Source organism: Alligator sinensis, unplaced genomic scaffold (genome assembly GCF_000455745.1).
Source record: "Alligator sinensis unplaced genomic scaffold, ASM45574v1 scaffold639_1, whole genome shotgun sequence".
In the NCBI taxonomy this organism is placed as follows: domain Eukaryota; kingdom Metazoa; phylum Chordata; order Crocodylia; family Alligatoridae; genus Alligator; species Alligator sinensis.
Window position 1 is genome coordinate 706,830 of NW_005842771.1, and position 27,247 is coordinate 734,076.

General features: G+C 52.8%; 2 protein-coding genes across 2 annotated transcripts in view; both read left to right on the plus strand.

The window, feature by feature from the left end:
- The first annotated feature begins 6,873 nt into the window (after positions 1–6,873).
- Positions 6,874–8,721, plus strand: LOC112552103 (maestro heat-like repeat-containing protein family member 2A). Its single transcript, XM_025216861.1, has 4 exons — positions 6,874–6,961; positions 7,353–7,451; positions 7,898–8,049; positions 8,533–8,721. Exons 1-4 carry the CDS (start codon positions 6,874–6,876, stop codon positions 8,719–8,721), a joined length of 528 nt encoding a protein of 175 aa, XP_025072646.1.
- A 2,331-nt stretch (positions 8,722–11,052) lies between these two features.
- Positions 11,053–27,247, plus strand: part of LOC102387882 (maestro heat-like repeat-containing protein family member 2B) — a gene marked incomplete at its 3' end in the record, with an annotated part of 18,585 nt that continues 2,390 nt past the window's right edge. The window contains 11 exon segments of the mRNA XM_025216880.1: positions 11,053–11,118; positions 11,558–11,674; positions 12,464–12,571; positions 13,015–13,159; positions 20,707–20,816; positions 22,663–22,817; positions 24,572–24,709; positions 24,897–25,008; positions 25,545–25,691; positions 26,009–26,188; positions 26,771–27,044. Coding sequence (XP_025072665.1) covers positions 11,053–11,118; positions 11,558–11,674; positions 12,464–12,571; positions 13,015–13,159; positions 20,707–20,816; positions 22,663–22,817; positions 24,572–24,709; positions 24,897–25,008; positions 25,545–25,691; positions 26,009–26,188; positions 26,771–27,044 — 1,552 coding nt within the window.

Genomic DNA, 27,247 nt, shown 5'->3' on the forward strand with positions numbered 1-27,247 from the left:
TCAGCCTATCCCTGTTTGTGCATCGCTGCCCAGACAGGTAGCTTCTATTAATGTCTGTCCTATCGGGTGCTACAGCTCCAATTGCAAAAAAGGCATGCTTCCACGGCAGGTAGCTAACACCCATTCACCATCCTGCTGCAGAAACCCTGTGGCCATAAGTCACTGTGATTTTACTGCTGGGCAAATAGGGCAAACTCAAACGTGAACAGTGATGATCTCACACATCTCCCTTGCAGGAAACACTGCAAGTGCCTTGCCATCCCATAGGAATTTATGGTGAGATATGGATTGTGTGTTAATTATCTCTCTGTAAAAACACTGCTGTATCATCAAAATCTGAAACACCAGTCCATACTGGCAACGTTGCAGGTTTCAGTCACATGTGGTTTAGGACCCAAGCTGATCCACCACCAGTTGCTCTCCTGGGGTTGTGAAGTTATTCCCCCTCCTTGGGGGCAAAAGTAAGGGTTGAAATTGTCTCCTTCACAGACATTTTGCCACATTTGCTTTCTGTGGGATCAGGAGAAACTCATGGTCACCATAGTTTCATAGTTGCATAGTTGGTAGGGTTGGAAGGGACCTGAGCAGATCATCAAGTCCGACCCCCTGCCATGGCAGGAAAAAGTAGTGGGGTCAAACGACCCCAGCAAGGTGTTCATCTAGCCTCCTCTTAAAGACCCCCAGGGTAGGAGCCAGCACCACTTCGCTTGGAAGTTGGTTCCAGATCCTAGCCACCCTGACAGTGAAGTAGCGCCTCCTGATGTCTAGTCTGAATCTACCCTCTGTCAGCTTGTGACCATTATGTCTTGTCACTCCTGGTAGTGCTCAGGGGAACAGGGACTCCCCCAATGCCTGCTGGTCCCCTCTGACTAGTTTGTAACAGGCCACTAGATCCCCCCTCAGCCTTCTCTTGTGGAGGCTGAACAGGTTCAGGTCCCATAGCCTCTCCTCGTAGGGCCTGCCCTGCTGCCCCCTGATCATGCGAGTGACTGTCTTCTGGACCCGCTCCAAGTTGTCCACATCCCTCGTGAAGTGCGGCGCCCAGAACTGGACACAGTACTCCAACTGCGGCCTGACCAGTGTCGCATAGATGGGGAGGATCACCTCCTTGGACCTGCTCAAGATGCATCTGTGGATGCATGACAAAGTGTGGTTGGCATTCTTGACCGCGTCCCCACACTGCCGGCCCATGTTGGTTTTGGCATCAATAATGATTCCAAGATCCTTTCCTGCCTCTGCACTTAGGAGAAGGGAGTTCCCCAGCCTGTAGGTATGCCTCAGAACAGAGGAAAAATCAAGGCCAAAAATATATGCTGTGCTTATTTTTGTTATTTTTTCATAGATTCATACACGTTAGGGGCTGGAAAGGACCTTACAAGATCATCGGGTCCAGCCCCCCTGCACTTGAGCAGGAAAGACAGCTTTATTTTGGTTTGTATAAAAATACACGTGTTGGAAGTGAAATTCATCTTGCTGAGCAGAGCAGCTCAGTGCTACTATGTTTGCATTTGCCCAGCCAGCCCAACTGAGGGCACCTCGATACACCTGGGAAACCTGCTGTCTTGGTCTGAGTGATATTCTAAGTAGTCCATCTCCTGTCTCTCCTCCCCGGGCACTAGTTGTCGGTGGGTGCAGTTCCCATGCTGGGTGGGTTTGGATCCTGCCCATCCCTCTGAGCAAAGTCAAAGCTTCACTAAACTACGTATGGTCATGGGACAGTCAATAGGCCAAATGGCTGATGGTGAGACGTTGCACTTTTACTTATATTTCCAGGTCAAAGGAACTTGTTGCCGTTCTATTCCAATAAAGGAAATAAGGACAAAGGACACTACTAAATAAGAGAGAAATGGCAGTAGCACATGTGTAGGATGTATTGCTTTTGATGGGATTTCGTCTGCTGCCTTTAACCCCCAGTTCACAAGGAGGGAAGGACAGCAGGGTACTAATGGAAGCCTTTAATGCGCACCTCCTTCCAAGGACTGGGAGATCCAAAGGGCAGATCAGATGATGTGGGAGCTGGTTGACTGCATGCAAGGCCTTTCATCTTCCCATATCACTGTACCTCATGTCTCTTATGACTAGAGACAGCAACAACAAGGCTCTGATTGAGATTGGCACTCCAGAGTATTGTTTCACACCAGTCCCAAGGCAGGACTGACACCTGTCCCCAGAGGTCTGTGTGAAGGGAACCAAGAATTTTAATCCAGGTCCTGTAGAGGGAAATCCTAGCCCCAGACACCAAACCAGACTTCCTTCCTTCTTTAAATCTGAAAAGAGAGCATGAGCTAAGAGGAAATTGCACATGGAAGACATCCCATTTCTTTATAGAAGGAGTTAAGATGATGTCCCAGTTTCCAGAGCGGGTGAACAGCTGCAGCAGGAGTGAAAGGGTGATGTCTGTTTCTGACGTTCAAGCCAGAAGCATGCAATAATCGAGGGAAACTGCTGCACATGCTGTATGCCTGACCTGCCACTACCAGGCACTGTTTTAGAAGACTAATGTTTGTGCTCCGCACCCTGTAAGATGCTGCACAGCCAGCCTTAATAGTATGGCAAACTTCAGCATAAATTCCCTGATATGGATTTGAGACATAGCGCACCTAAGATCACAGGCCTTGCTCTTGCTAAGTTCAGAGAAAAGTACTTGTGCAGGTAGCCCTGTGCAGAGGGAGTGTCAGCCTCTCACTGTGTTTTGAAGGAACCAAAGGGCCTGATTCAGCCAGATGCTGTATTCACATAAAAAATATAACAGCTCCACCATCTTGTACTGTTCCTCCAATCACTCCTTTATTTTACTTATCCTGCAGGTCCTCCAGTGTACGCAGGCACATGCTGCACTTAATCACACCCATTCATTTAGCAGTACATGCAACTGTTCTAGTATCATTGGGAAAAGCTTCCTTCCCCTCCATGAATTACTGGCATCACGAAAAGCAAGAGTGAACCCTCTGCAGTGAGAGTTTGACACATCAGACGTCTTTGAAAAGGGACTCAAGAGGTCTCAGTTCAGTTCCCTGCACCAGCACATGTCTTCTAGACCTGCCACGTACTCTCTCTTTGCCTCGCTATCCTCATCTGCTAATTGAAAATAGTGATCATAGTCAGTCTGACAGCGGTTGTGTATGAATAACTAAAGTTTAGGGGATATGGCAGCGACATGGGAGGGAAACAAGAGCACCTTTATATACAGATTTTCTACGTCCTGAGACATTTGAGTGAGATTCTCACTGGGCCAAGTTTTCAAGTCCTGAATCATCAACGTCTCAAATAGATTTCATGGCAGCGTCCACCCCGCACCCACCACTGGGGGCACTGGATGGAGGGGGCAGGTGGGGCCTCCATGTAGACAGGCCCAGGACCCATGTGGGCAGGGCGCATTTCACAGGCTGGATGGACAAGATGGTTGCAACCCAGTCCTGTAACATCTGAGGGTTACAACATGCCTTTTTGGACAACAAGATGCCAAAACAAAGGAGGCCAAGAACTAGCAAATGAGAGGAAACTTTTCCTGGTTCCTACCTGCTTTTATTTCTTACAAATTCAATCATAGGCAGATTTAAATACTCGATCAGTGTTGGAAGGTACAGCGCACCTGGAGAAGACAAGACACTCCAAGGTGATCTGGGGGACTAAGTTATTCTACATCAAAACAAATTTACCCTCCTCTGGGGATACTTGTGTCTGGAGCCTTATGCAGCCCTGTGAAAGCTCCATGATACACAGCCCCTCATTGGTCAGCAGCCAGCTATGAGGTAGGACATGGTCACCTAGTTGTCATAGTGGTGCTTACATCACAAAGGCTGTTGGCTCACCTCTTTCCTGGGTCCTGGACCTGGAGCCTTGAGTGACTCCAGACGCCTTCGCGATAGGAGCTGCTCAGTGCGCTAGAGAAGGAAAGCTTGTTTAAGCCGACTTTGAACAATGGAAGTCGTCGATCTGAAACTACCCGGCAGAGGTAAGATCCCCATGATGTTCTCCATGCCTAATTTCTAGTCTCACACCCCCTTCTTGGAAGCACAAGGAATAGGTAGATTATCTAAAATCAGCTTTGCTAGAGCTAGACTTTTAATTGTGCAAACCACTGTTACTTGGTGGTCTGGACTGTAGCTTGGGTGATCAATACCAGGTCAGGATTAAGCCTTCAGCCTCTGAACGCTGACATGGAGACTGTGTTAGATGTTCTGGGAAAGGCCTCCTTCCATCCCCGAGGTATTTCTGACCCTGTCCCCCTTGCAGCCAGGTGGGCGGTGTGAGGTGTCTCTGTATACATGACCTAAACTGAAGCACTACGGCAGCCTATAGACATGCTGGTTCGCGTTCTAATTAGAACAGGTTGGAGCAGGCTCAGTTAATCAAATCTGCTCCACTTTCTAAATAAAACGCTCCAGCCTTGCCTCACTGTGCATTAAGCACCAATCCCCCCCCCCCCCCCCCCCCCCCCCCACCACCACATTTTAAAATAGCTGTGGGGGTGCTTTAATTAAAGCTCATTGAATAAGTTTTAGTTAAAGTACTCCAGTGGCCAAGTTAAAATAAGAGGTGCTCAATACATGTGATGGTGAGCCGTTTTAATTAGAGTGGCTGTTGGGGAACCACTCTAATTTAAACAGCCCCTCCCCACACCTGGTATCTGTATAAGCAACCTAGCTTGCAAAAACTTTGGCCCCAACCCATCATTTTGGGGGTGTGATCCCAATTCTCCAACTAATTGACAAGGAGAAAAGAATTGTTATTGTCTGCACGATTTCCCAGCTGCCTCAGCCCAGAAGGGTGGCCTGGAGAGCTCTCTCATTGTTGCTGTGCTAGGAAACCTTTCCTTTGTAGCCAGGCCACAGGATTTGGCTCCAGCAGAGCTGCTAGTGGGTGGTGATGAACGAGACCAACAGAAATCAACAGAATCTTTTTCTTCCATTTCAGGTTTTTCTACCAATGATGCCTCTGCAGGGAGACGCCTGGTGGACCAGGCTCAGGGCAATCTCAGCCCAGGGTTTGGCCAGGCAGATGTGGAGCCTGACATTACTGTGAGCCTTCTGCTGGAGAGACTCCAACAGGAGGAGGTAGGGCGATGGCTCTGTATCCCATGGCTGCTCCAAGTGGGACGCCAACTAAAACTGGTCTTTGCCCATCTGCTGTGTCTTTTCCATTCCTCCTCTCCTATTAAAGTTCACAATAAAACATGCCCTTGTTATATTGTGATGTCACTATGGTGTCAGGGCATGCTCACATGGGCATCATCTCTCCCATCCCAGTGGATGATAGATGTGGTATAAGCCACATTCAAACAAGCCCTCACCCTATGGATAATGCTGTGAGCCTCTATAGTGTCTTCCTCCAAGTATCTCACAGCACTGAGATATGAAATATAGTTTCCCAGCAGCCTTGTGAGACTGGAAAGCCTCAGCCCAGGAAGTGAAGTGACTTGACCACTGTCCCCCAGCAAGTCAGGAAAAGGACTGGGAATACAGCCAAGGGTGCTGAGCCTCTGTCTGGAGAGCCTGGGCAACACACTTTCCCTGCCTGGCTGGGTTAGTGCAACCTGGTTCACAAATATTTCGACTCCTTTCTTCATTCAGTAACAGAACTAATCACACAATGGTTTTTGGCAGCATCTTGCCCAGCAAACTGCTGCTAAATTTGCTGCTCAGGATCAGCTGGCAGCTCTTTGTGTCTAATCAAGTGTTCCCCTCTCTGAAAAAAATGTAAATCACTCCCACCTCCCCAGTGCAGTGGGGTGACAGTACCTGTGGTGCATCTGACTGCTTTTCTGATCATATTTCTGTCTTTCATCAGTCTGTTACATTGTGCCCTCACAGTGCCTGACACTCCTCCCTCGTCAGTGCCAGCTGTGAACATCTGCATGAGAGGACAAACCCAAGACACCCTGGGTTGTGTTCCTGTCCAGGGAGCAAGTTCCCCCTTAGCGTGGCTGTAGAACAATCCCTGGGTAGCTGATGTCCAACATCATAGTCCTGGATGATCTGGCACTGGTCCCAAAGGAAACCCATTGTTCTCTTTCTTGGTGTGTTCCCAGGAGACGAGAGTAACCATTTACTCCAGCCTGCAGGAAGTCTTGCAGGGGGACATAAAGAGCCTGGATAGAAACCTTGTCAAGAGGATCATCCACTTGGCCTCCAAAAACATGAGGGAGACCCAGGTGAGCGAGCACTCACAAAACCTTACTTTATGCGTAGTTCGTTTGGTCCAATGTAGCTTGAGCTTACGGTGTATCTCCTGCATGGACCCTGGTTAGAGGCCACAGGCTTGCTCAAGACAGATCTCCTCCAGATGTTTCTGGAGAGCACGGACATGATCCAGCCCAGTGTTGAGCTCCTCTGAAATATGGGGCAGTTCCTCTGCTGAGAAAGACCAGAGTGCATAGGTGCTTTGCTGGGGATAGCATTTTCCAAGAAGTTTCCTGGTCCATGCTGAAGCTGTGTCCTACAGCCCAGGTGAATTCTGCAGTTGGCCAGCCAACCAGAGCTGAAATATTGTTCAGCCAAATGTTTCAGTTGGCACTTATGAGTGAGGAATCTCATGCAAGGAATTATTAGGGGGACGTAGTGAATTCAGGAGCAGCTATTACAGTGTGTGGCTGCTAGGTGGTGGGGAAGACAGTTTGCTTGGAGCTAAGGATGAAATGGACTTAAGAGAGCGGCCAGACACTGGGCCACTGGAGAAGCTGAGGCTAGTGTATTGTGCTCCCTCCCTTTCAGAGGAGGCAACTTTAACCCTAGCCTGACTTACTGCTATATAAACTGTGCGTCGGGTGTGTGCTCAAGTTTTCTTTTTCTATTCTAGCAAGAAAATGATGAACTGCAGTTGGCTGCAGGAAAAACCCTCGTGGCACTTGCCGGCACCTTTTATAATTGGGTGATGTATGAGCTGCAGTGTCACCTGGGCATCATGGAGCTCCCTCCAGTCTCCTTCTTGATTACACTGGGCGACTTGTCCTCAGCCTATGGTACAGCATTGCCTCCCTTGCTTCCGGGCTCTGATCAGGGATTGTGGAGGGAGGGGATAAATACCACTCTGTCCAATGGGGCCATCAAAACTCAGCTGGATTTGGGGCCTGAAGAGTCTGGCTCCTGGCTCTTAGGTGCCAGCATTAACTTATATAACAGCTGGAAGAGACTTCAGGACAGGAAGGAGTGGAGGAAGGACCCTCCACTCCCTCCTCCTGCTCTGCATCTGGGCATGGGAGGGGCAGCAGACAGAGGATTGTCCTACGTAGGGGCAGTCACTGTGCGGTTCCTCTGACATCTTGAAAGCCCCTTTGTGTTGCTCACCGTGAGAGTGAGGGATGAAGGTGGACAGGAATGTCTCTAACTGCACAATGTATCCTCGTCCTGCAGCACTGAGGTCTGAGCCCTTCCTTGTGCTGACGCTTAGCAAATTGTGTTTTGTGCTGAGGCTGGTGGAGACCGACCAGATGAAGCGGGCGCTGTGTGGAGGTGAGTGCCAGCCTCTCCTGCAGGTGCCCCCACTGGGTACCCAAGGCCTAACACAGAGCCTGGGCCCTACCAGAGTGTCCCACACTGGTAAGCAGGGCCTCCACTGCACTTCCTGGGCCTGATCCAACCACGAGTGGAGAACCCTCCCTCCCTGGGCTGACTGGAGGCTCTGAGCAGTGAGCAGGATTGGGCCCTTCATGATGCTTGCAGAGTATTTCCCAGGAGCCATCACCAAGGCCAGAGGTGCCTCTAGGCCCTGGGGCAGATGGTGCAGATTGAATCCTAGTTGTAGCCCCTGGTACATGCTCTACCTGCCCCAAATTCTCCATCTGTCGCGAGCAGCACAGAGGCTGCTGGGACACTGTCATGACCACCAGGCCTGCATGTCCTGTAGCACCTCACTAATGTTCCTGTGCAAACATCTTGTCTTTTCTCCCCCTCTGCAGTTGTGGAAGGCTTTGCCCGGGCTGCCAACCTGAAATTCCACATCAGGGACGAGAGCCCATTCCCCAGCTGTCGGGCAGCCGACTACAGTTTCCATATGCTCCCTTTCTTTAATCTCATGAGCAGCAACTGGCTGACAAGTGAGGACCTGGAGGTGAGGGCTGCTGTCTTTCTAGCTCTGTAGCACAGCTGTCACATGTCACTATTTCTGCATGTCTGTGCAGTCCTGGCAGGGAAGACCCAGTCTCTGGGGCTCATATCACGTGTCTGAGAATCTGCTCTGCCCACAGGCAGTGCACAGTAGTGTGCACTAATGGGTGCTAGTGAGTGCTGGGATAGGGGGAAGCTCCTTCCGGGCATGACTCCTTCGGTGCCCAGGGGGATGGCATCAAGGAGGAGTTTGCTCTCTCTGCACATGAATCTGGGCACATCAGCACAGCAGGGAGCCAGCCCCAGGGCTGCATCCCACAACCCCTCCCAGCTGCTGTAGGTGGGAACCATGCAGACTGCGCTGGTCCGATGATGGACCAAGGACACTGCTGACCTGAGAAGGAGAAAAGCTGTGCCTCTTCCTGACCCAGAGAAACCTCCCAGAAAGTCTGTTGGAGGGACACAGTCCTGCCTTTCTTCTCTGCAGCTGCAGCAGGCTGCAGTCAAGGCTCTGGGGCCTGTGATGGGACTCCTTCTCCACCATGAGAGGCGTCGCAGTACTGTTTTTGAGAGGCTCCCCTGTCTCCTGCAGCAATACGAGGGAGGGGTCGACAATCTTCATGTCACCATGGTGAGACGTTGCCTGGGAAGCCGGCATTGGCCCATGTCTATATGAGTGGGTGTACAGCTTGCCCTAGGAACTCTGTAGCTCTCTTGGGGCTTTCCTGGTGCAATTCAAGACCTCTTAACGGATCGGCCTTGCCTACCCTTGGGGGCTATACTCACAGCAGCCGGATCTGTAGATCATAGCCATGTTGGGAATGCCGCTTCCATTTTCTGGGAAGTCTGATAAGGGGAGACAAAAGAAATGAACTATCAGACCACTCCTTCCAGCTGAGTTTCGCTCTGCTCCCTTTGAGCTTGGAAGGGATTATGGTCAGGGCCTGGTAGTTTAAAACATGGAGATTTGGGGCTCCCTGCTATGGGTTATAGAAGTGGAGCATGTTATACAGTGGTTATGCCTGTGGAGCGTGTCTCTCCTGGGTGAGACGGGCTGCGCTCTGTCTTTGTTTGCACCCGGGCAGCCCCCTGAGGCAGCACAGGTTTACCCCAGGGGAGAATCCCACTACAGCTCTGTGCTGCTTTGTCCTGTGTCCCTGGGGCTGTGTGGGCAGATGCTGGCTGGTCCTGACTCTGTGGTCAGTTTTGGGGCCTACAACACCTGTGGGCTGTGGGACCCACTCTCCTCCTGGCATCCTTTGGAAGGAATCTGAATCTCTGGAGAGTGGTAATTCAGGTGGGGTGTATTCATGGTACTGGGCAGGGGCTCAAACAGCACAGTGTGGTGTGGTCAGAGTTGCAGACCTGGAAACTTCCAGCCCCAAAGCATAAGGCACTAAGCACAGGGCAGTGAGGTATTTTTTCTCACTCACTAATTTTCTGGTCTTGCTCACTCCACGGTTCTCCTCTCTAACCCTCCCTTTGACTTTTATCGTCTGTTGCAGAGTCTGACCCAAATCTTGGAGGTGGCCTATGATTTTGAGGTCCCTTTCCCTGATGGGAAACGCAAGAGCATCTGTTTTGCCCTGCACACCCAGGTAAGGGGAGGTTGATCCTGTACTGCTCATCCCAGTGCCTAGCAGGTCCAAGTCCCATTAGCCAGACAGACCCAGCTGATGGCGGTACCAAGTCCCACTCTGCTGGTGACCTCTCTGCTTGCCCAAGAAGAAAACAGGTGGTGGCCTCCTTGACTCCCCTCAGTCCACTTCAACTGACAGGAGGGTCCATGCAAATCCCTTTGTCCTAGTGAGTCAGGACCAGAACAATCAACCCTGTGGTGTGAGTCCAGCCAAGAGCAGCCGTGTTGCTAAAGGGACTTGGAAATCAGGGTCCCCTCTTGCTTATGGTCTGGACCTTTGAGTTCTTGGCTCTTGTTGTGATAGCAGTGATGTCTCCTGGGACTCAAAAAGACTTATAGACAGCGGGAGTTCAGGATCCATTCCACACTTTCATCTGCACCCAGCTGGGACTGTGGAGACTCCCTTCCCTTCTTCCTACAGGTGTGTGATAGCACACAGCTGCCGAGATCAGAGAACCAGGTCAAGGTGTTCTACTGTCTCCACCTGCTCAGTAAGGAGAGGGGGCTCCAAATGACACGGGGGTTTCCTTCGAACCTCCCTGCACTGTGCCAAACCCTGGAGCGGGGAATGAGAGCAAGGAGTGCTGAGGTCACTGAGGTTTGCTCTTCTTCCCTACAGCCTGTCTCTCCCCAGACCAATTTACTTCCCTTGTGGGCTCCCGGCTCAAGACCGACAAGGAGGGAAGCTGCGTGGCGTCCCTCTCAATCTTTAGTGGCATCATTGCTGCTGACTGTAAGTATGACCAGAGCAAACGTGCTGACTGCTGTCTTGGCTGACCCTTCAGGAACTGAGTTAGGACTGTCCAGGCTGAATTACCTGTCCTGCCCTAGCTGCGCTCAAGAGCCCTGGCTGTGTAGAGTTAGAGCCAGACCTCCATCCTCTGCTGTTCGGTCCCAGAGGGCCAGTAGCACCCTGAGTCCTGCTGGATGACACAGGAATGCTGGGGCCAAATCCTGCTTGGACACCTTTCCTGGCAGCACTCTCAAGTCAAGAGGTTTAACGAGACCTTTGTTATGGCCCAAGAGACTTTTCCAGTTCCAAAGTAGAGACAGGAGGTTGTGCAGGTTGCCACAAGCAGGATTTTTGCAATCTGGGTGCATCTTGCTGTGGATTGCTCCCAGAACACAGCACACAGGAATGCTGGGGCCAAATCCTGCTTGGACACCTTTCCTGGCAGCACTCTCAAGTCAAGAGGTTTAACGAGACCTTTGTTATGGCCCAAGAGACTTTTCCAGTTCCAAAGTAGAGACAGGAGGTTGTGCAGGTTGCCACAAGCAGGATTTTTGCAATCTGGGTGCATCTTGCTGTGGATTGCTCCCAGAACACAGCAATATTGTGCCCTCCTTCTCCTTCTTCCAGTGCCGGCAATGAGCCCAAAAAAATGTGAAGTAGTCAAAGCCATGAGGTGCACGCTTGGTGATCAGAGCACTGAGGTGAGGTGCTTTGTGAGTAGTGGCTGTGCTGGGGATGGCACATGGACCTGACACAAAATTCCCACCCAATATTCTTGGTTCTCTTGTACAGAAAACCCTTTCTTCCCTATCAGCATCTTCAGGGAAGGCAGTGCAGAGAGTCTGCCCCTCTGCTTCCAGAGCTGGGGAGAGTCAGGATCTGGGGAAGCGTTATCAGTTTGCCAGTGGGGAGGGGATCTACTTTCCCTCTGATGCCAACATGGGACTACTGAGTAGCAGGGACACACTGTTCTCTTACCTCTTTATAAACCCTAGAAATAAAATTGGAGGCCTGGGGACCCTTCTCCTTCACTGTCATCCTTTCCAAGGTTTGAGGGAGGGTTTGTGCCATGGCCAGTCCCTGCCACCATTAGCGCATAAGGGCAGTCCTGACTCCAGTCTGTCCTCTTCTCCCCTCCAGATGAAGACGGTCATTCTCTTCATCAGGACACTGCTCAATGTGCAGGGCCTGAATGACTGGGCCTGGGACTTAGTGGCCTATATTTTCAAGCAATCCAGCTCGTCTAGGAGCCAAATGGTAAGAGAAATTGAGGCTGGAGAATTGGTGCTGCTGTCGTAACAGGCTGAAGCCTGCCATTGGCTTGAGCAGGAGCATGGGGTGCCTCAGGGCTGCCAGGCTGTGTCATTAGAACCAGGGTCAGACCATTTCCACTGGTACAACAGATCTAAGGGAGCTCTCGGGATGTCAGTGCAGCTACTCTGGATTTTCCCCAGGTTGTCGGCGAGACCAGACTCTGATCTGGACTATGTACATCTTCTGATGAGGCTGAGATTTGCCCCTTCAGGCACTGAGGCTGACCACCCAGTCTGTCAGGGAAACTTCCTTGAGAACAGCAATGCTCTCTGGTAGAAATAGACTCCCGAGGACGTGTCTTGGTGCCCAGGACATAGCTTGGCCCGTTGATAGAATCACATTGACGAGACACAGAGCATTGAGCTGGCTGGGCCCCGGAGCAGACAGAGCAGAGCGGGTGTGTGATGCCTGCACATTTGTGTCTGCTGGGCTGAATCTGAAGAGAAGTGAATACTTGGCAGGTTTCAAGGCATAACCCACTCCCAGACCCCAGAAACACTTCATGTTCAGCGAGTTGTTTCACAGTGTTGGAGGTGTTTCTGAACTGGGAACCTGCCCCATCAGCTTGGTTTTTCTTTTATTTTCTCAGCTCCAGTGAGTTGTGCTTTGAGCAGAACATAAAACCAGTGGTAATTGTGCAGCGTTCAAGCTGGCTGCGAAGGAGATGGAGACTGAGTGTCCAGTCATTGCCTGTTGACTAGCTCCTGAGCTTTCTCTCGGTCTCTTGTGCAGAAGTCCAAAAACCGTTCCAGTCAGGATGCTGAGGAGGAACAGAGCATCCGAGCCACCTGTGTGGAGATCCTGGAAAAACTGGATGTCTCAATCAGTGGCATGAGCCAAGTAGGTGACCAGCTGCTGCCCTTGCATTATCAATGCATTTCTTTTCATCCCCTGTACATCTCCACTGGGCAATTCTCTGCATTGGCAGGGTAACGGAGATAGATCATGGCCAGTGAGTTATGCAGTAAGCTGCCGCCATTTAAGGAATGACATACATCACCCCAGCTGGAAGGGATCCCTCCTGTGCTGAGATGACCTCCTCATTCTCTCTCCTTGCTCTGCTCAGTCTTCTCTGAAATTGAGACTTGTTTGGCCAGTGTTAGAACAGGGTTTCAGAGATCACCTATTCCTGAGAGACAGACATGAGGTCACAGGTGGGGGAAGGACCCTCAAGTAGGTGGGTCATTGGTGAAGAAGAGGAGCCTGTCCTTTGCACTGGATGAAGAGAGCTGGGTGCAGGGGTACAAGTAGCTGAGTCCAAGCTTTCTGGCTCTTCTCTCCAGGTCTTATGGCCCCGGCTGCTGGAGTACATAGTGCCAGCTCAGTACAGCTGCACTCTGAGCCCCCTGTGCCGATGCCTCGGGGACCTGGCCGAGCAACCGCCGTGGGAGGGAGAAGAAGCGGCTTGCATGGACCCCAGCAAAGAAGGTTTGAAATCCAGATCCCTGTGGGATGAACCCACTCCACCTGCCTCATAGAAAAACTTCGGCCTCTTCCATGTACTTCCAGGAGGCACAAAGGCAGGAGGGACAGTTGGGTCATTACAACCTATGAGGGGGAGCCAGGAAATGTGGACTCCTCCAGCCCAGAGCTGCCCCAGATTTATGCTGTGCCATAGGGGAATCCCAGGGCCTTTTTGCCACAGCTTCCCCACTCATCCAATGATGACTGAGCAGTGCCTGCCTCACAGAGGGGCTGGGAGTGAAAGCTCCTTGATAGAGCTCCTTGAGATCCAGACTCGGAAGGTGCCGTGAAAGTGCCAGTTGTGCCCAGCTCCCCGAGCGTCCACGGGTGGGCGCATTGGGAATGGACAGGCTTGTAGCAGCATCACCCCTGTTCCAAAGTAGTCCCACATGGCCATGGCCAGGCTCTCTTTCTCTTTCCAGCCAAATTTCCTAAGGCCCAGGGGCTGCTGGCACGACTCCTGGTGAGTAGCCCTGGAAAGGTACCTGCCAGAGGTGTGGGGAGGGTCAGGGGTGTGGGGGATACGTGCCTGTAGCCTTAGCTGGAGGAGCACGCTCTGTCTCTTCCCACACTCTGCACTGCCCTGTGCTGGCAGAGTTCCCTTTCCTTTGCAGAGCAGAGCCAGGCTCTGCCCCTGCCTCGCAGCCTACAGAGGGGCATGCAGGATCAGCCTAACACAGTACCTCAGCCTATGTCTGATTGCTGAATGCTCTGGCCATGTATGGTGGAGGCCAGTTTCCCTCCTAAAGGAGGGCTCAGCCCCTGTTTCTCTCGCTGTCAGGTGGTTGCCTCAGCCCTGGGTGACAGCAGCCGCGCACATTCTGCCCTGCGGGGACTGTGGGCTCTGCACTGCATGATCCACCCTGCTGTTGGAGAGCGGTGGAGGATCAAGATTCCCATCCTGCTCTCGACCATTGAAGGTAACAAGCAAGGAAGGAGCACAGTGATCTCTGCAGAATGGAAAGGGAGAGGGGAGGTTGCAGCCTCCTGGAGTCCCCCGTGGTACCATTCCCCTTCTGCAGCATCACATGCTTGAGAGCTTCTACTCTTTGTCACAGGGGAGGAATCCAGGGACTTGACAACATTGAGGTTGATGGGACCCAGGGTAGGGTTTGCCCATGAAGGACTCCACCAGAGCAACCACTCTCCTGCAGTTCCCTGCACACTTGGGAGGTTTCTGGTGCCAGAGGAAACCTCTGTGCACTTTGCCCTTCTATGAAGCCCAGTCCTGTACTGTGCTGTACCAGGCACGTCCATGAGGTGCTGAGCACCCTCCATTCCCCTTATGGCCATTTCTGCAGGGACTGGTCATGCACAACTTCCAGACATGCCAGCATGCTATGTACTAGAGTACAGGGCCTGTGACCTTAAAATCCCAGGAGGTGACTGGGTGCAGATGCAGGAGTTTCTAAAGACTTGATGCCCAGGGGGGCAACTAGGTATCTTCTTCAGTGCCTATGGCAGTGACACCCTTCTTGTTTGCCTCCCACCTTCAGGAAATCCTGAGACCTCCCAGGACAATGTGTGGTGGGAGCACCTGCTGCTGAAGGTACAGGATGGCTCTCAGAGCTGTTGTTGCAGCCAGCCAGGGCTGTCTGAGAAGGGAGGGTTCCCTCATGCCTCAGGGAAATGAGGTGATGAAAGTCAATAACCCAGCAAGAGTCCAACTTGGAAGCTTTGCCAGTCTCCTTGAGTTTGGATTGACATCCAGAGTTGTCCATTTGGGATACTTCAGGCTTTCCGTACAGTCTCTGAGCTCAAGAAATGGAAGGAGATGAGGCCTTGGTAGGGGGCTTCTGCAATTCCCAGGTCCTATTACAATGCAAGCCCAACACCACAAAGTACTGAAGTCCCTGGCAGTTGGAGGTGCCCACTGTAGAGCCCATGGTGCCTTTTTGACTTGATCCATCCTCCCCGCTCTACACAACCTCTTGCCAGTGGACAGGTTTCTTGGCAAAATCTCCTCCAAATTTCTGTCCACTGGTGTCAAGGGTTGTGAAGGATTTTGGGGCAGAGATGAGGAGGGGAGAGCACGAAGCAGGAAGATCCTAAGGTGTCCATCTGTAGAGTTCTCCAAAGGAGTCCTCTCCCTGTGAGACTTGGGTGCTAGAAAGGGCACAGGAGGAGGACGACAGAGACTCAGCCCATGGACCCAGCCCTTTGCTTCCCTTCACTTGTGCCCTCAGTTCCTGAACATGACGCTGAAGAGTATTGATGACGATGCCTGGAGCAGTCAGCTGAGCCTGGAGCTGCAGCACCAGACAGCCAGTTATGCCTGCTCCTCCCCGGAGAAGGTGCGTGGTCTTGGCAATGGCTGGGTTTCTGCAGCTGTTTCGTGGTGCTGTGGCAGGAGGCTGCAGAGAGTTTCTCTCCAGAGTTTGTGCTTTTCTGTTCTTTTTTCTTGATCAAAGCCATTGTCCTTGGTTGCTTGCTCTCTTCACTGACCCAACGGGAGCTGCTTAGCGCGGCTCTTTCTTTGCCTTTAGCTGCCATTTCCCTGCAGAGAGTGGGGCCAGTTACTTGGTGCGTGGGTGCTGGGGCTGGACTCTCTTGGTCCTTCCTAGGGACGGGTGTGTTTCTGGGTGGTTCTTGTCCTGACCAGCAGGCTGCTGTGTTCCTAGCTCTGGTGATGTCGGTCTCCTTCTTTCAGAGTTTCCTATATAAGGCACTTGGTACCACATTGGCCTCTTGCCAGGATGTTGCCCATGTGAAATCCCAGCTCCAGAAATCTCTGAAGGCCACAGATTACATGAATGCTTCTGAGAGAGAGGTGAGGACCCTATTCTCTCCAGACATGGCCAGGTCCTCCCGTGTCCTCACTTCTCTGTGGCTGTGTCTGGGGCTTGTTTGCTTCATGGCCTTCCCTTGTCCTTTCCCTCGGACAGCCCCCCTGGCTTGTTCCAGGTTGGACGGGCAGTTCTAGTATCAGGGGAGATGGGGAGGTCTCTTGGGTCTGTCAGCCAGGCGGTCCTGCTCACTCACCAATGTGTTTCTTGGGTTCCAGCAAGTTGTGACCATCCTGGCATTCTCAGCCAAGGGCCACCTGGACCTCACCCTGGGCACACTGGAGGACTTTGGTGCTGCTATGAGTAAAGTACAGGTGTCTGGGATAGTCGGCCGCCTGCAGGTAATGGAGCTGGGGGGTTTCTCACACTTCCTCCCCCTAGAAACCCTTGAGAAGAACAGCTTGGCAGTGGCTACTCTCCCTGGTAATGGCCTCTCCCAGGGGACATGCTCCACATCAGGTCTCCAGTGATACAGAGGGAAACACAGTTTCTACTACTCATGTTTTTCATGTCCCAGGTTAATGGGTCAACAGTCAACCAGCCCCTTTCAGGCACTGAGGCAACTACATCTGAGTCAACCAGCCCCTTTCAGGCACTGAGGCAACTACATCTGTTGTTCACCCAGAGAAAGAGATTGTGTATTTCTCCCATCTTTCAGTTAGCCGTGGGAGAGGAGACATGAGCCCTGTTGCCCAGCCTCAAAGTACCAGCTCCGAATGCATAATCCACACACCCACTCTCCAGCTTCTGCTGGAGAGTCTAGAGGCACCTACATGTTTGCTGCCAAATGGGCCCTAAGGTTCTCCTCTAGGGCTCACCCAGCCCAGCAGAGCCACCACCATGGCTGAGCTGAGCACCTCAGCGCTCACAGGTGTCTGGGTCCAGGCCGCATCCAGCAGGGTGTTCATGGTGCCCCAAACACCTGCCGAGAGCTTCAGCTTCAGCTTCTGCACAAAGCAGCACAGGCAGAGCCACTTCCTTCACACAGAGAGCCCTGCAGCAGCCTTCCTGATGCATTGTGCCCAGGGACTCCTTCCTGCCAAATTCATGAGGAGGCCCTGGGCACAATGCATCTGCTGCCCCAGTTCCTGTCAGTCACAAACTCTCCCCGACCCCTGCCCCAACTTCCATGGCTCAGAGTGGCACTGCAGCTCTCTCTGCCCGAGTCACCCAGGCTGCAGGACAGAGAAGATAAGGCATCTGAACCAAAGCACTGATGATGGTGCTGAGAGCTGTGGGTTTCCTGTGACTGGCAGGGAGAGCTGGTATTGCTGCTGGGCAACTCCTTGGTCAGCAGTGATTCCTACTTGCGGGGAAGAAGGCATGGGAAGCCCTGGTGTGAGTGTCATGTCACCCTGTGCAGGACTATCACCAAGGGAAAAGAGCCAGGACCCACAGGGCCTTGATACTGGCCTACAGCCGAATTGCCGTCCATGCCCCCCAAACGCAGCTGTTCCCCCGCGTGGAGCGTGACATCACCAGGAAGGTCCTGCAATATTACACGACCAGCTGCCACGTAAGAGCCTGGGACTGCACCATGTTGGGAACAGGCCTGCCATGGGACTGATGTCTCCTTTGCACTTGGGTGCCTAGAGAGGCTCTGACTGTCTGATCCTCCCCCTGAACTCACGCCTGTGATGAGCATCCATGTTAATCCTTCTGGGATGATGTGCAGTGGGAGGGCCCCACGTATGGAGAGCGCTGGGATAGACAGTCCTGACAACCTGTCCTGTGCTGGAGCGGGGCGTGCATTCATGCCCTTGCACTGCTCAACACTCCCTGGCCCGGCCCTTTTTTGGACCTGGCAGTGGGCTGTACTCTGGAGCCGTTCCAGGCACTGATGGTTGTTTTGCATTCCTTTTCCCAGGTGCTTGGCATCAACATTGTCAATAAGGTAAATGTTCAATGACCCCACCTCTGCCTGTGCTCTTCCCAGACCCTAAGTGCAGGAGGCACGATGACCTTCCCCAGGTGGGAGTCCCTGCTCCTGCCATGCTCCTCGTCTGAGATGGGTGTGGGCCCGGGACTTTCTGGGGCCTGTACACATCTCTCAGGGATGCAAATGAGGCTGCATTTCATCCCTGATCTTTACGTTGTGGACCTTGGTTCTTGTCCGTTCCTCATCCCCATCTCCTTGCTGTCCCCCCTTGATATTCAGGACCCAGACTTAAAGCTGACCCTGATTCGGTCAGTCACTGAGATCAGCCGTGCCATCCGGGACGCAGACGGCTCCCAGAACTTCCAGTTCACTTACAAAGAGGAGCTCCTGGGGTACATGCTGGTGAGTGGGAGGAGCCGTGCAGGCCAAACTGCAAAGGACCTGGTGGGAACCTAATGGGACTGGTTTCCCTTCGAGCGGCTGTTTCGTCCCCTGGCTGTCATGGGGTTATTGGAGCCTCATGAGGGGTCTGCTTGGGGCCAGAAAGCTGGTGCCCCTCGAAGCTTTGTTGGCAATGCTGCTTTGTGGGCTGCTCTTGGAGGGCCCGGCTCTGTCTGGTGAGTGCCTGGGATACAGCTCTGTGCCCTCTGCACTGATGCCACTGACCTGAGCAGGATCCTTGGGCAGTGGCCAGCACAGCCCTGGCTCTGTTTATGGCTCACTTGGGAGGGCACCCTGGTGGGTTTGTGGGGTGAGGCTCTCTGCTTCCCACATCCATTTCCCCTGTGTCATGTCTCCGTTTCTGCCTTTTAGGACTTCATGAAAGAGGAACCAATGGATTCCTTGGCCTCTCCTGTTCGCCTCAGGGCCATGCTTGCCATTAATCACCTGAGGTAGGTGATTCCTGCGCTGGCCCTTGGCACTGGGATGCCCTGGTCAGAGATGAGCTCCTTCCTTAGCTCTCTGTTGTTCTTCCTGCCAGATCTGAGAGACCCCTGCAGGGCTCAGGTCACAGGCTGCACTCGCTGCAGCTGGGGTCAGAGGGCTTGAATGTGTTTGGTCCACTTGGAGACTTGGACTTGAAAGACTCGGTGGTGGTGGTTGTGGGACATCTAGGAGCGGTAGGGGGGAGTGCCAGGAGCTTCTCAGCTGCCAAGTCCAGCGGGGTTTGGATTTCGGGTTCTAGGTTCAGACCATATTTTAGCACTAGACCCACTTTCCCTTGGGGCTGGCAGTCAGTGAGACAGGCTTTTCTTCCTCTCTTTCTTCTGCCAGCAAGGTGAAACCCTCACTAAATCTGAATGAAAACAGAAACATCTTGGATGACTGCTTAAAATGCCTGCTGCCTCTTCCAGCTGTTCAGCAGCTGAGGGAAGAGGGTGAGACCTCTCAGGACTCCATTCAAATACAGGTACACCTAAACAGTTGTCTTCTGGCGTCACCTGCTGGGACCTGCTCCCCAGCCTGCTCTGGGTCTTGGCAGTCACCCCGGCCTCCCTAGAACGGTTCTGGGTTTTGTGACATGCTCTCGCTGGCCCTGAGCTTCTGTCTTCTATCTCCTGCTTGCAGGCACTGCACGAGTTGTCCATGGAGGCCTTGGGTGAGCTCATGAGGGGCCTCCTTGAAGAAGACCCCACTGAGAATTGGTTCATGGAAATGTTCCATGTGAGTAGCCAGCAGGAGCAGGCAGAGCCCTCTCCTCTGGGGAAGGGGGAATGAGGCAAAGGACACGGAGGAAGGTTTCCCTCAGCAGGGCAGATGAGAGGGGAGTCTCACAAGGTGTCCTTGGGGCAATGGATGGTATCCTGTTGATATCCCTAGTAGCTGCACCATCTTGTGCCAGGGTCACTCAGCAGCTCCTCTGGCTTCAGGGGAATTAAAGGCCACCTGGGATGAATCCGGATGATAAAAGAATCAGTTTGCTTGGTGGGATTTCAGTGGCCATGGTGATGTCTGCTGTTGAAATGGTTCCTCAGCTGTTTTAAAGGTTTCTTTGACAGTAGTTTGCTCTCTCAACAGCTGCTTGAGCCATGGATCTTCTCCGATAAGGAGTGGGAGAAAGATAGGGCCTTGCAGGCCAGCTCTCAGCTGCTTGTTGCCTATCGGGAGATAGTCTATTGCAGAGTAAGTATGGTCTAACTTTCTTCCCTTGATGTCCTCATGGCAGGCTCACCCTGAGATGTAGAAAGCTTCCCTAGCAGTCAGGGTCCCACAGGGATGCATTCCTGTTTTCACCATCCCAGGATCATAAACTTGAATATCACTCTAGCCAGGCCCAGGCACATGTCATTCATTTCTTTGTCCTTTTTTCTCAGCTACAAGAGCCTTTGGAGCAGTTTGGGTCCTTGCTGAGGCTACTGGCGCCATACACTTGTGCCTCTCTCGCCACATCCCGCCTGTGGGCCGCCGACTGCATTGTCTGCCTTCTGTGCCTACAAGGTAAGGGCGCTCTGAGTAGGTGCAAGTGACTCTGCCCCTTTTCTCTCTCTGGTAATGCCTACTCCTCTTCTCTGTCCATTCGCTACTAGTCAAATGACACCTCAAAAGCACCTCAAAAGGGCCACAACTGGCCCTTGGAAGATCTCCTCCTAGGAGAGAAGAGTTGCGTGGTGTGAAGGGCCTGGCTCTCTTTTTTGAAGTGTGAAAAGAAGCCCCCCTAACAAGAATGGGGAGAGGCTTGTAGCAGCTCTGATCCCCCTGCACCTCCAACCCCACTGAAGTCACTGAGACCTTGAACGTCACCCTTGGACCACACTGCCCATGACACTGTACATGGTTCCTCCATGGAGCCAAGGTTCTGTTTCAGACATCATTACAGCACTTTTTCCTCCTCATTTTCATTCCAGACTAATCCAGGACAATGGATGCAGCAGAAGAGAAGCTGCGAGGTCTCCGGGAGGAGCTCAAAGCTGCCAGCCCTGAGGCTGTGCTTAAGTCATCCTCCCAAATGGCGAAGGTCAGTGGCTCAAGAACCTGGTGTGGAGACTCTGGGAACTGGGCGTCCTTCATTGTCCATTCCTTTGCTCACACATGGTTTATCTCTTTCTTTGGTGTGCATGGGAGAGGCATTTTGGGACACTTATTGTCCACCCACTATCTGCTGCTGTTTGCCAATGTCCATGGTAGAAAGAATAAGTCAGAGCAAAATTAGAAAGCTTGGTAGATAGTTCTGTCCCTGCACAGAAGAACAAACCTTAGTCAGTACAGCATCCAAGTGAGAGCCTCAGCCAGGACTTGGTCTCCTTGTGTGCCTGTTTTAACTTGTCTTGGGGTGCAGCGTGGCTGTGTTCCTGTTGTGTTGTCAAATGATGCTCCCTCCATTGTAGACTGGTGCAACGTTTAAACCCAGGATTCACCTCTTGCACATGCACCAAGTTGCCGTAGGGCACAAGCTTACGCACAGCACAGCTCTTTAATATCACACTTGAACTCTGGAGTTCAGTGCAGTTTCCCTTCTTTCTATTTGTCTCCAGGTCATTGGCAAATACTTGCCCTCCAACCAGACCCTTGATTTTGTGGGGACAATAATGGATGGCATGCTTTCTGCCAGCCCCACGTGCGCCACAGCAGCAGGCCACTGGTTCCATTCAATCCTTAGGGAGAATGGAGATGCCCTTCTGGATGAGGTAAAATTGAAGCTGAGGAGGCTTTCTACGTTTGCTTTATGCTTTTCAAGAACTGCTTTCATGTGGAGTGAACAGCAATCTTACTGTTGATCCCTGGACACAAAGCAAGTTCCATTTCCCTTACTAGCCAGAGATGGGGAAGAGCAGATCAGCTGCATCCAAGAGAAAGAGCACAGGAAGGCAGGATGGGGATTCAGTGACTTAGGTTGTTGATAAGAGCTTTCAGCACTGGAAGGTTTGGAAACATAGACTCTGGGGCAAATTTAGCAGGAGAGGGCAACAAGGAGTCTGAGGCACCCAGCTGTGGCTGGACTGGAACACCGTGCTTAGGCATGAGGAATGGATACACCTCTCGTTGCCACACCATGGTGTCACACCATGCAGGGGCAGGAGCTAGAGATGGTTCTGTGTCCTCAGGCATTTCCCAGCCTTGGTTGAGGCTATGTGAAATGCTCCTTCCATTCTGCTCCTCTCCACAGGGTTGGGAACAGGGTTCAGGAAAGAATGGATACCAGAGATACTGCAGCCTCCACCCTCTCCCTGTTCTGGATGGGACTGGCTATGGGCAGCTGGACCTACTGTCCCGCAGGCCTGGCCATGTGCAGAATAGGGAGGTGCAGTTAGAAATGAGGAGTGGGAACTCCAGTGTGCAGTTCCAGCAGAGCTGGTCTCACATGGAAAAATTACAGTTACAATCATCTTGCTCGCGGTCCCAGGGATTCTCACAGGGGTTCTGACATTGGTGGTGCTTGTTGGTCCTGAGATGAGCATCCACACAGGCAAAAGGCCCAAATTATCTTCTTAAAATCACCCCCAGATATTGATATTTGTTGGGGTGTTTGTGTGAGCACACGGGTTAATGTCAGGCAGAAATAGTTCCTGGGTGGCACATGCAATTAGGTTGTAGGTGTGTGCACGTGGGTGATGGAAAGGATGAGGGTGTGCAGGCTGGTTGGTGTCTGCCCACATGTCATGGTGTCCACTTTTACCCCAAGTAGGGACATAGGAATGTACTCACTTCTTAGGATCAGCCGGAGGCAGCAGTGTCTGGACATTGGTCCCTTAAAGCAAGGAATTTCTAAGCTGGCAGCAAATTGCCAAACTGCAGGAGGGATTGGTTTGGATTGTGCTGGCTGAATGAGAAAGGGACCCTTGTTCTTGTTATTTTCCCTCCAGGTGCCGGACATCCTGGGCACCATCTTTATTCGGATGCCAACAATGCAGGAGAGGTCCATGCGAGGCTTCCTGTTAGAAGGCGTTGGCATTCTCGTTGTGTTCCACCTAGAGGCAGTGACCACCAGCCTCCTTGCCAAGCCTCTGCCAATGGACAGGTACTTGCCACTCCCTACCTCTTGTACCTGGTGGCACACACACATCCCACGGCCTGGCAAAGCCCATACAGTTTCAAGTCAGCTGCAGATCCTTTGGGCTGACTTGGTAAGAGTCAATGTCCTAGTGCGTTTGGGCCGGAAATGCCAGGCTTGTGCCTAATGGCATTGGCAGATGACATCACTGTGCTCCAACCCCATCCTAGACCAGGAGAGCCCTTGGCCTTTGCTTCAGTGTCCTATTGCTTCAAGACATCACAGGAGAACCTGTAGCTCATATATAATTTGTGTTAAATTGCAGTGACACCTCTGAGCTCTGGAGGGCCTTGGGGGGGGGATGATTTCTCCACCCGCCATATACTCCAGTTGCTTATGGAGAAGATCCAGCATCCAGCCGGCGCAGAAGGGAGCTCATCTGAGGGCACTGCAGCCCGGGGACCTCTCGCAGTAAGTGACAGCCCAGGCCCAGCTTTGTCGGTTCCCCCTTGAGGGCTAGAGTCCTGGTTCTTGAGAGCTTGAAGTAGGATGCCAGGTCATGTGGCAAGCTTTTCTCCCCTGCTGTCCTGTCCCCTGGGTCACCCCCACTCTTCTGTCAGCAGCAGAAACACAGCAGCTTCATGCTGCGTGGCTGACTGACTCCATGAGCCTTTGGAACTGGAAACTCATGTAACCGAGAGGCTTCTTCTGCTTTGCAGCTCTGCATTCAGGCTCCTGGTGCCCCTGTACTTCCCAGGCAGAAGTGCAGGGATGTGACTGGGAAGGGAGTGACTGGGAAGGGATGTGACTGGGAAGGGAGCCAAGTGCTAAGGGAGCTGCTGCCAGAGCTATTCCGAGCTCTCCGGGATGTGAGGAAGAGACCTTTAGACTTGGAATTATGGATTTCCAGGTGTCTTCCCCAGGCTGACTCTGGTCTTCTCTATCCCTTCAGGCAACATGTGCATCCCTGGAGATGCTGACTACGATCCATTCCAGCCCAGTCCTGAGGGAGCTACTCCCCGAGCTCCTGTGCGCTCTTCTAGAGCAAGTTGGCCGTACCGTGGGGCAGGACATGCCGATGCCCACAGCAAGCATTCGGCGGAGGCAGCTGCGAAAGGGGCAGGTGTGCACAGTGGGCAACCCTTGCAGGTAAGGAGGAGGCTGCTCCTGGTTTCACAGGTTTGGCTTCACTTCAGGCTAGCTGCCTGCAGGATATTCTTGTCCTTGCCAAGGGCTGTGCTGAGCTGTCTTGGTTCTGGCAGCTGAAAGAAGCAGGGGTTGTCTGAGAAGCGCAGAGTGTGAAATGTTAAGGCTCGGAGGGCCTATTTGTTCCTCCAGTCTGAGCTCCTCTGGGACAGGACAGGCAGTTTTAGCCCGGGGACTTCACAATCTCCATTACTGACCACCGCACGCTGGGCTCCCAGTTCTTGGGACCTGGGCATGTGACTTCTGCATGTTCCCATGCTCTACACGTGGCCTTTGTCCCTGTAGGGAGAGAAGAATGGCTGCCCAGTTCTTTCCGTAGTGCATTTGGCTTCGGAGAGCCTCCATGCATCCCGTCTGGCTTCCAGCACTGATTTGTGCAAGGCCCTGCCCTGCCTGTCCCTGTCAGGGGATTGTAAGGCATGAGGAAGAATGGCAGCATCGGTCTGATCTGAGCTGCCTGCCTTGCGCAGCAAGTGCCTGAGTAATGGACCCCCGATTGACGGGGCGTTTTGGTTCTGTTCTGGCCGCAGCATCTCGTTACGGTCTGTAAATCTGTAAATCTTCTGTCTCCCCAGACTTTCTATGGAGACCCTGGCTTGCGCTATAGCAAAGGGCCTTGGGGAGAAAGTGGCTGCAGACCTGTGCAAAGCGGGAACCTGGCCACTACTAGAGAGCCCTCAGACACACCACGAGGCGGTGTGCCAGCTGGCCAGGTAAGAGAGGCAGGCTGGATTGCATCTGTGCTCTAGGCAGTGGGACGAGTAGTGGAGGGGAACTTTCTGTGCTGAACATGCAGGGTTGTGTGGGGCTGGAGACCTGGAGCTTGTGCTCCAAGTGATGGGAGCAAATGAGTGTTGGCAGTGCCCAGCCGGTCCCAGAACTAGTGGTTTTCTCTTGCAGGGCTCTGCTGCCATTGGGAATAATAACACCCCAATTTATAGGGCAGGTCCTACAGCGGACCAGTTCCACAATGGAAAATCTCCGTGTGACTGGTACGGCCTTCGTCAGCCAGGTAAGGCTCCAGAGAGAATGAGCAGTTTGATGGAAAGGAGGCTGTTTGCTGTGCTCTTTCCCCTGGTCCCCTTCCTAGGAGGGAGGATCACTGGAGGCAGTTGAGAGGTTTCTCTTCTATCGTGGCCCCTGCATCGCCACTTCTGCCGTATGAGAAGGAGAGGCAGACAAGGATCGCCTTACTGACCTGCCCCTACTGAGCCCTCATCCCAGCCAGCAGCTCTGAGTTTGGTCCTAACTCCTGCATCTTCTATACACACCCAGCATCCCAGGAAGACACTGCTCTAAAGCAAGCAATGTCCCAATCTTCTCACATTGGCATCATCTCCCCCGCTTAGACTAAGCCCCTGCCTTCATGATTTGCCTGGCTCTAAGCAGACAAGCCTCCCCATGTCCAACAGGAGTGCGCTGTGTGCTGAGGCTCTTCCTCATGGTGGTCTGTGGGATTGTGCTCTGGCATGGGTTACTTTTCTGCTGCAGGGCTGGGCTGTTGGGAATGACTGTGCTGGATCTCATGGACACATTGATTTCATTTAGCTTATGTGTGACCCGGTCATAGAAGAGCAGAAGCTCCTGAAGGCAGTCCTTTCTTTACTACATCAGCGAGCCAGGGACCCAAATAACCTTGTCCAACAAATGGCAGCCAGAGGACTAGGCAACATAGTTTACGGCGCCCCTGAGCAGGTGAGCTTGAAATCCCCCTGCACTCTCTAGAACGCAGCTCGACTGTAGAGACCAAACAATGAGGCAGGGCTGAAAGTGTGCGCAAAGACTGGAAGTGTATCCAGATTTGCTGCCTCACCCCTGTGGTGTCTGTGGAGACAGTTGGGTGTGACAAGTGTAATTTTGGTGCAGAAGCGGGTGCCTTGTGTCTCTCAGGCATACGGGAATGGAGCCATGGGGTCATGGTCAGATGAAGTCCCGAGCGCTCTGTGAATGGGAAAGCCCAGAGGTGAGGAGCATAAGCGCTGATCGGTGTGTCGTGTCTTCTGTTTTTACAGCTGAAAAAACACCAGAAGGCTGTCCTGGAGACCCTGTTCGAGGCATCATTTGTGCCTACCAGGGCTGAGCTCATGGAGGAGGGCATGCGGGCACTCACCCACATCTTTAAACATCTAGGGACAGATGTGGGGCCCCTGGTTGAGGATGCAGTTGTGCATATCAGGTCCTTCTTTAACCATGTGAGTGAGCAGCACTCCCCACCCCCATTCCAGTGCTCTTCCGTCGGGGCCATTTCAGAGGTGGGAGATGCACTTGCTGCCCTTTGTTCCAGCCCAAACTGGAAGATGTTAAGTACTGTGGGAGAGATGAGTTTTCAGGAGGAAAAGCAAGTGAAGAGAAAGGGATGACAGATGGGCCCTTGTAGACAAGGAGGGATGCTCAGGAGACCGAGCGAGGCTGCGGCTAGGGTCGTGGGGCTCTGTAGGGCTCTGGGGCTGTTCTCTGCCGTGTTGATTCTCCTGAGTCGAAAGCAGAGCTGGGCAGGGACAAGTGACCACAGGGGCTGGGGGATGTGGTTTTGCTGGGATTCAGAATCAGAGACCCTAGTGCCCGCACGTTCAGGGAACGAGGCTTGCTGCTGCTCCCCGAGCTCTGCTGGGTGCCCTGGCTCCCAGGCAGCCCACCTGGAGCAGGACCTGCCAGAGCCCACCTCCCTGGCACACCAGCTGGCAGGCTGGAAGCCAAAGGCTCCTGTGAGGAGCTGTGCCAGGCCCATGAGAGAAAGGCTTGGTTGTGACCACACTGGGGTTTCTCGGCCACAGGACAGCGACAGTCTTCGCACCGTGGCTTTTGCCCTCTTCGGCACCCTGGCAGGCTGCATGAAGAGGAGGCAAGCCTTTTATAAAAGCCAGGTGAGGCAGAGCCTGGGAACACTCCTGGTTCACCTGGAGGACCCCAACCCGCAGGTGGCCAAGGTAAGAACCGGTGACAGACTTCCTCAGCCCTGCCAAATCTCCTCAGTCCAGCCCCAGGGGCACTCTGCCCTTCCTGTGTCTGGTGGTGACCATCCCCTTCCCAGTGAGGTGGCTTCATCCAGGCACCTCCTTGAGCTCAGGGCTGCCTCCCAGGTCCAGGGCAGGTTGCACATCTGACCCCCCTGTGCATGCAGGAAATCTTCCTGCATGGCTTTACTGAGGGGGAGATGGGTGCTGCCTGCAGGTGCCATATGAAAGGCAGAAGAAGTCCTCCCTTTGCTCACAGCCACTCCTTCGTGCCTAGTGCCAGTCACCTTCTGGCAC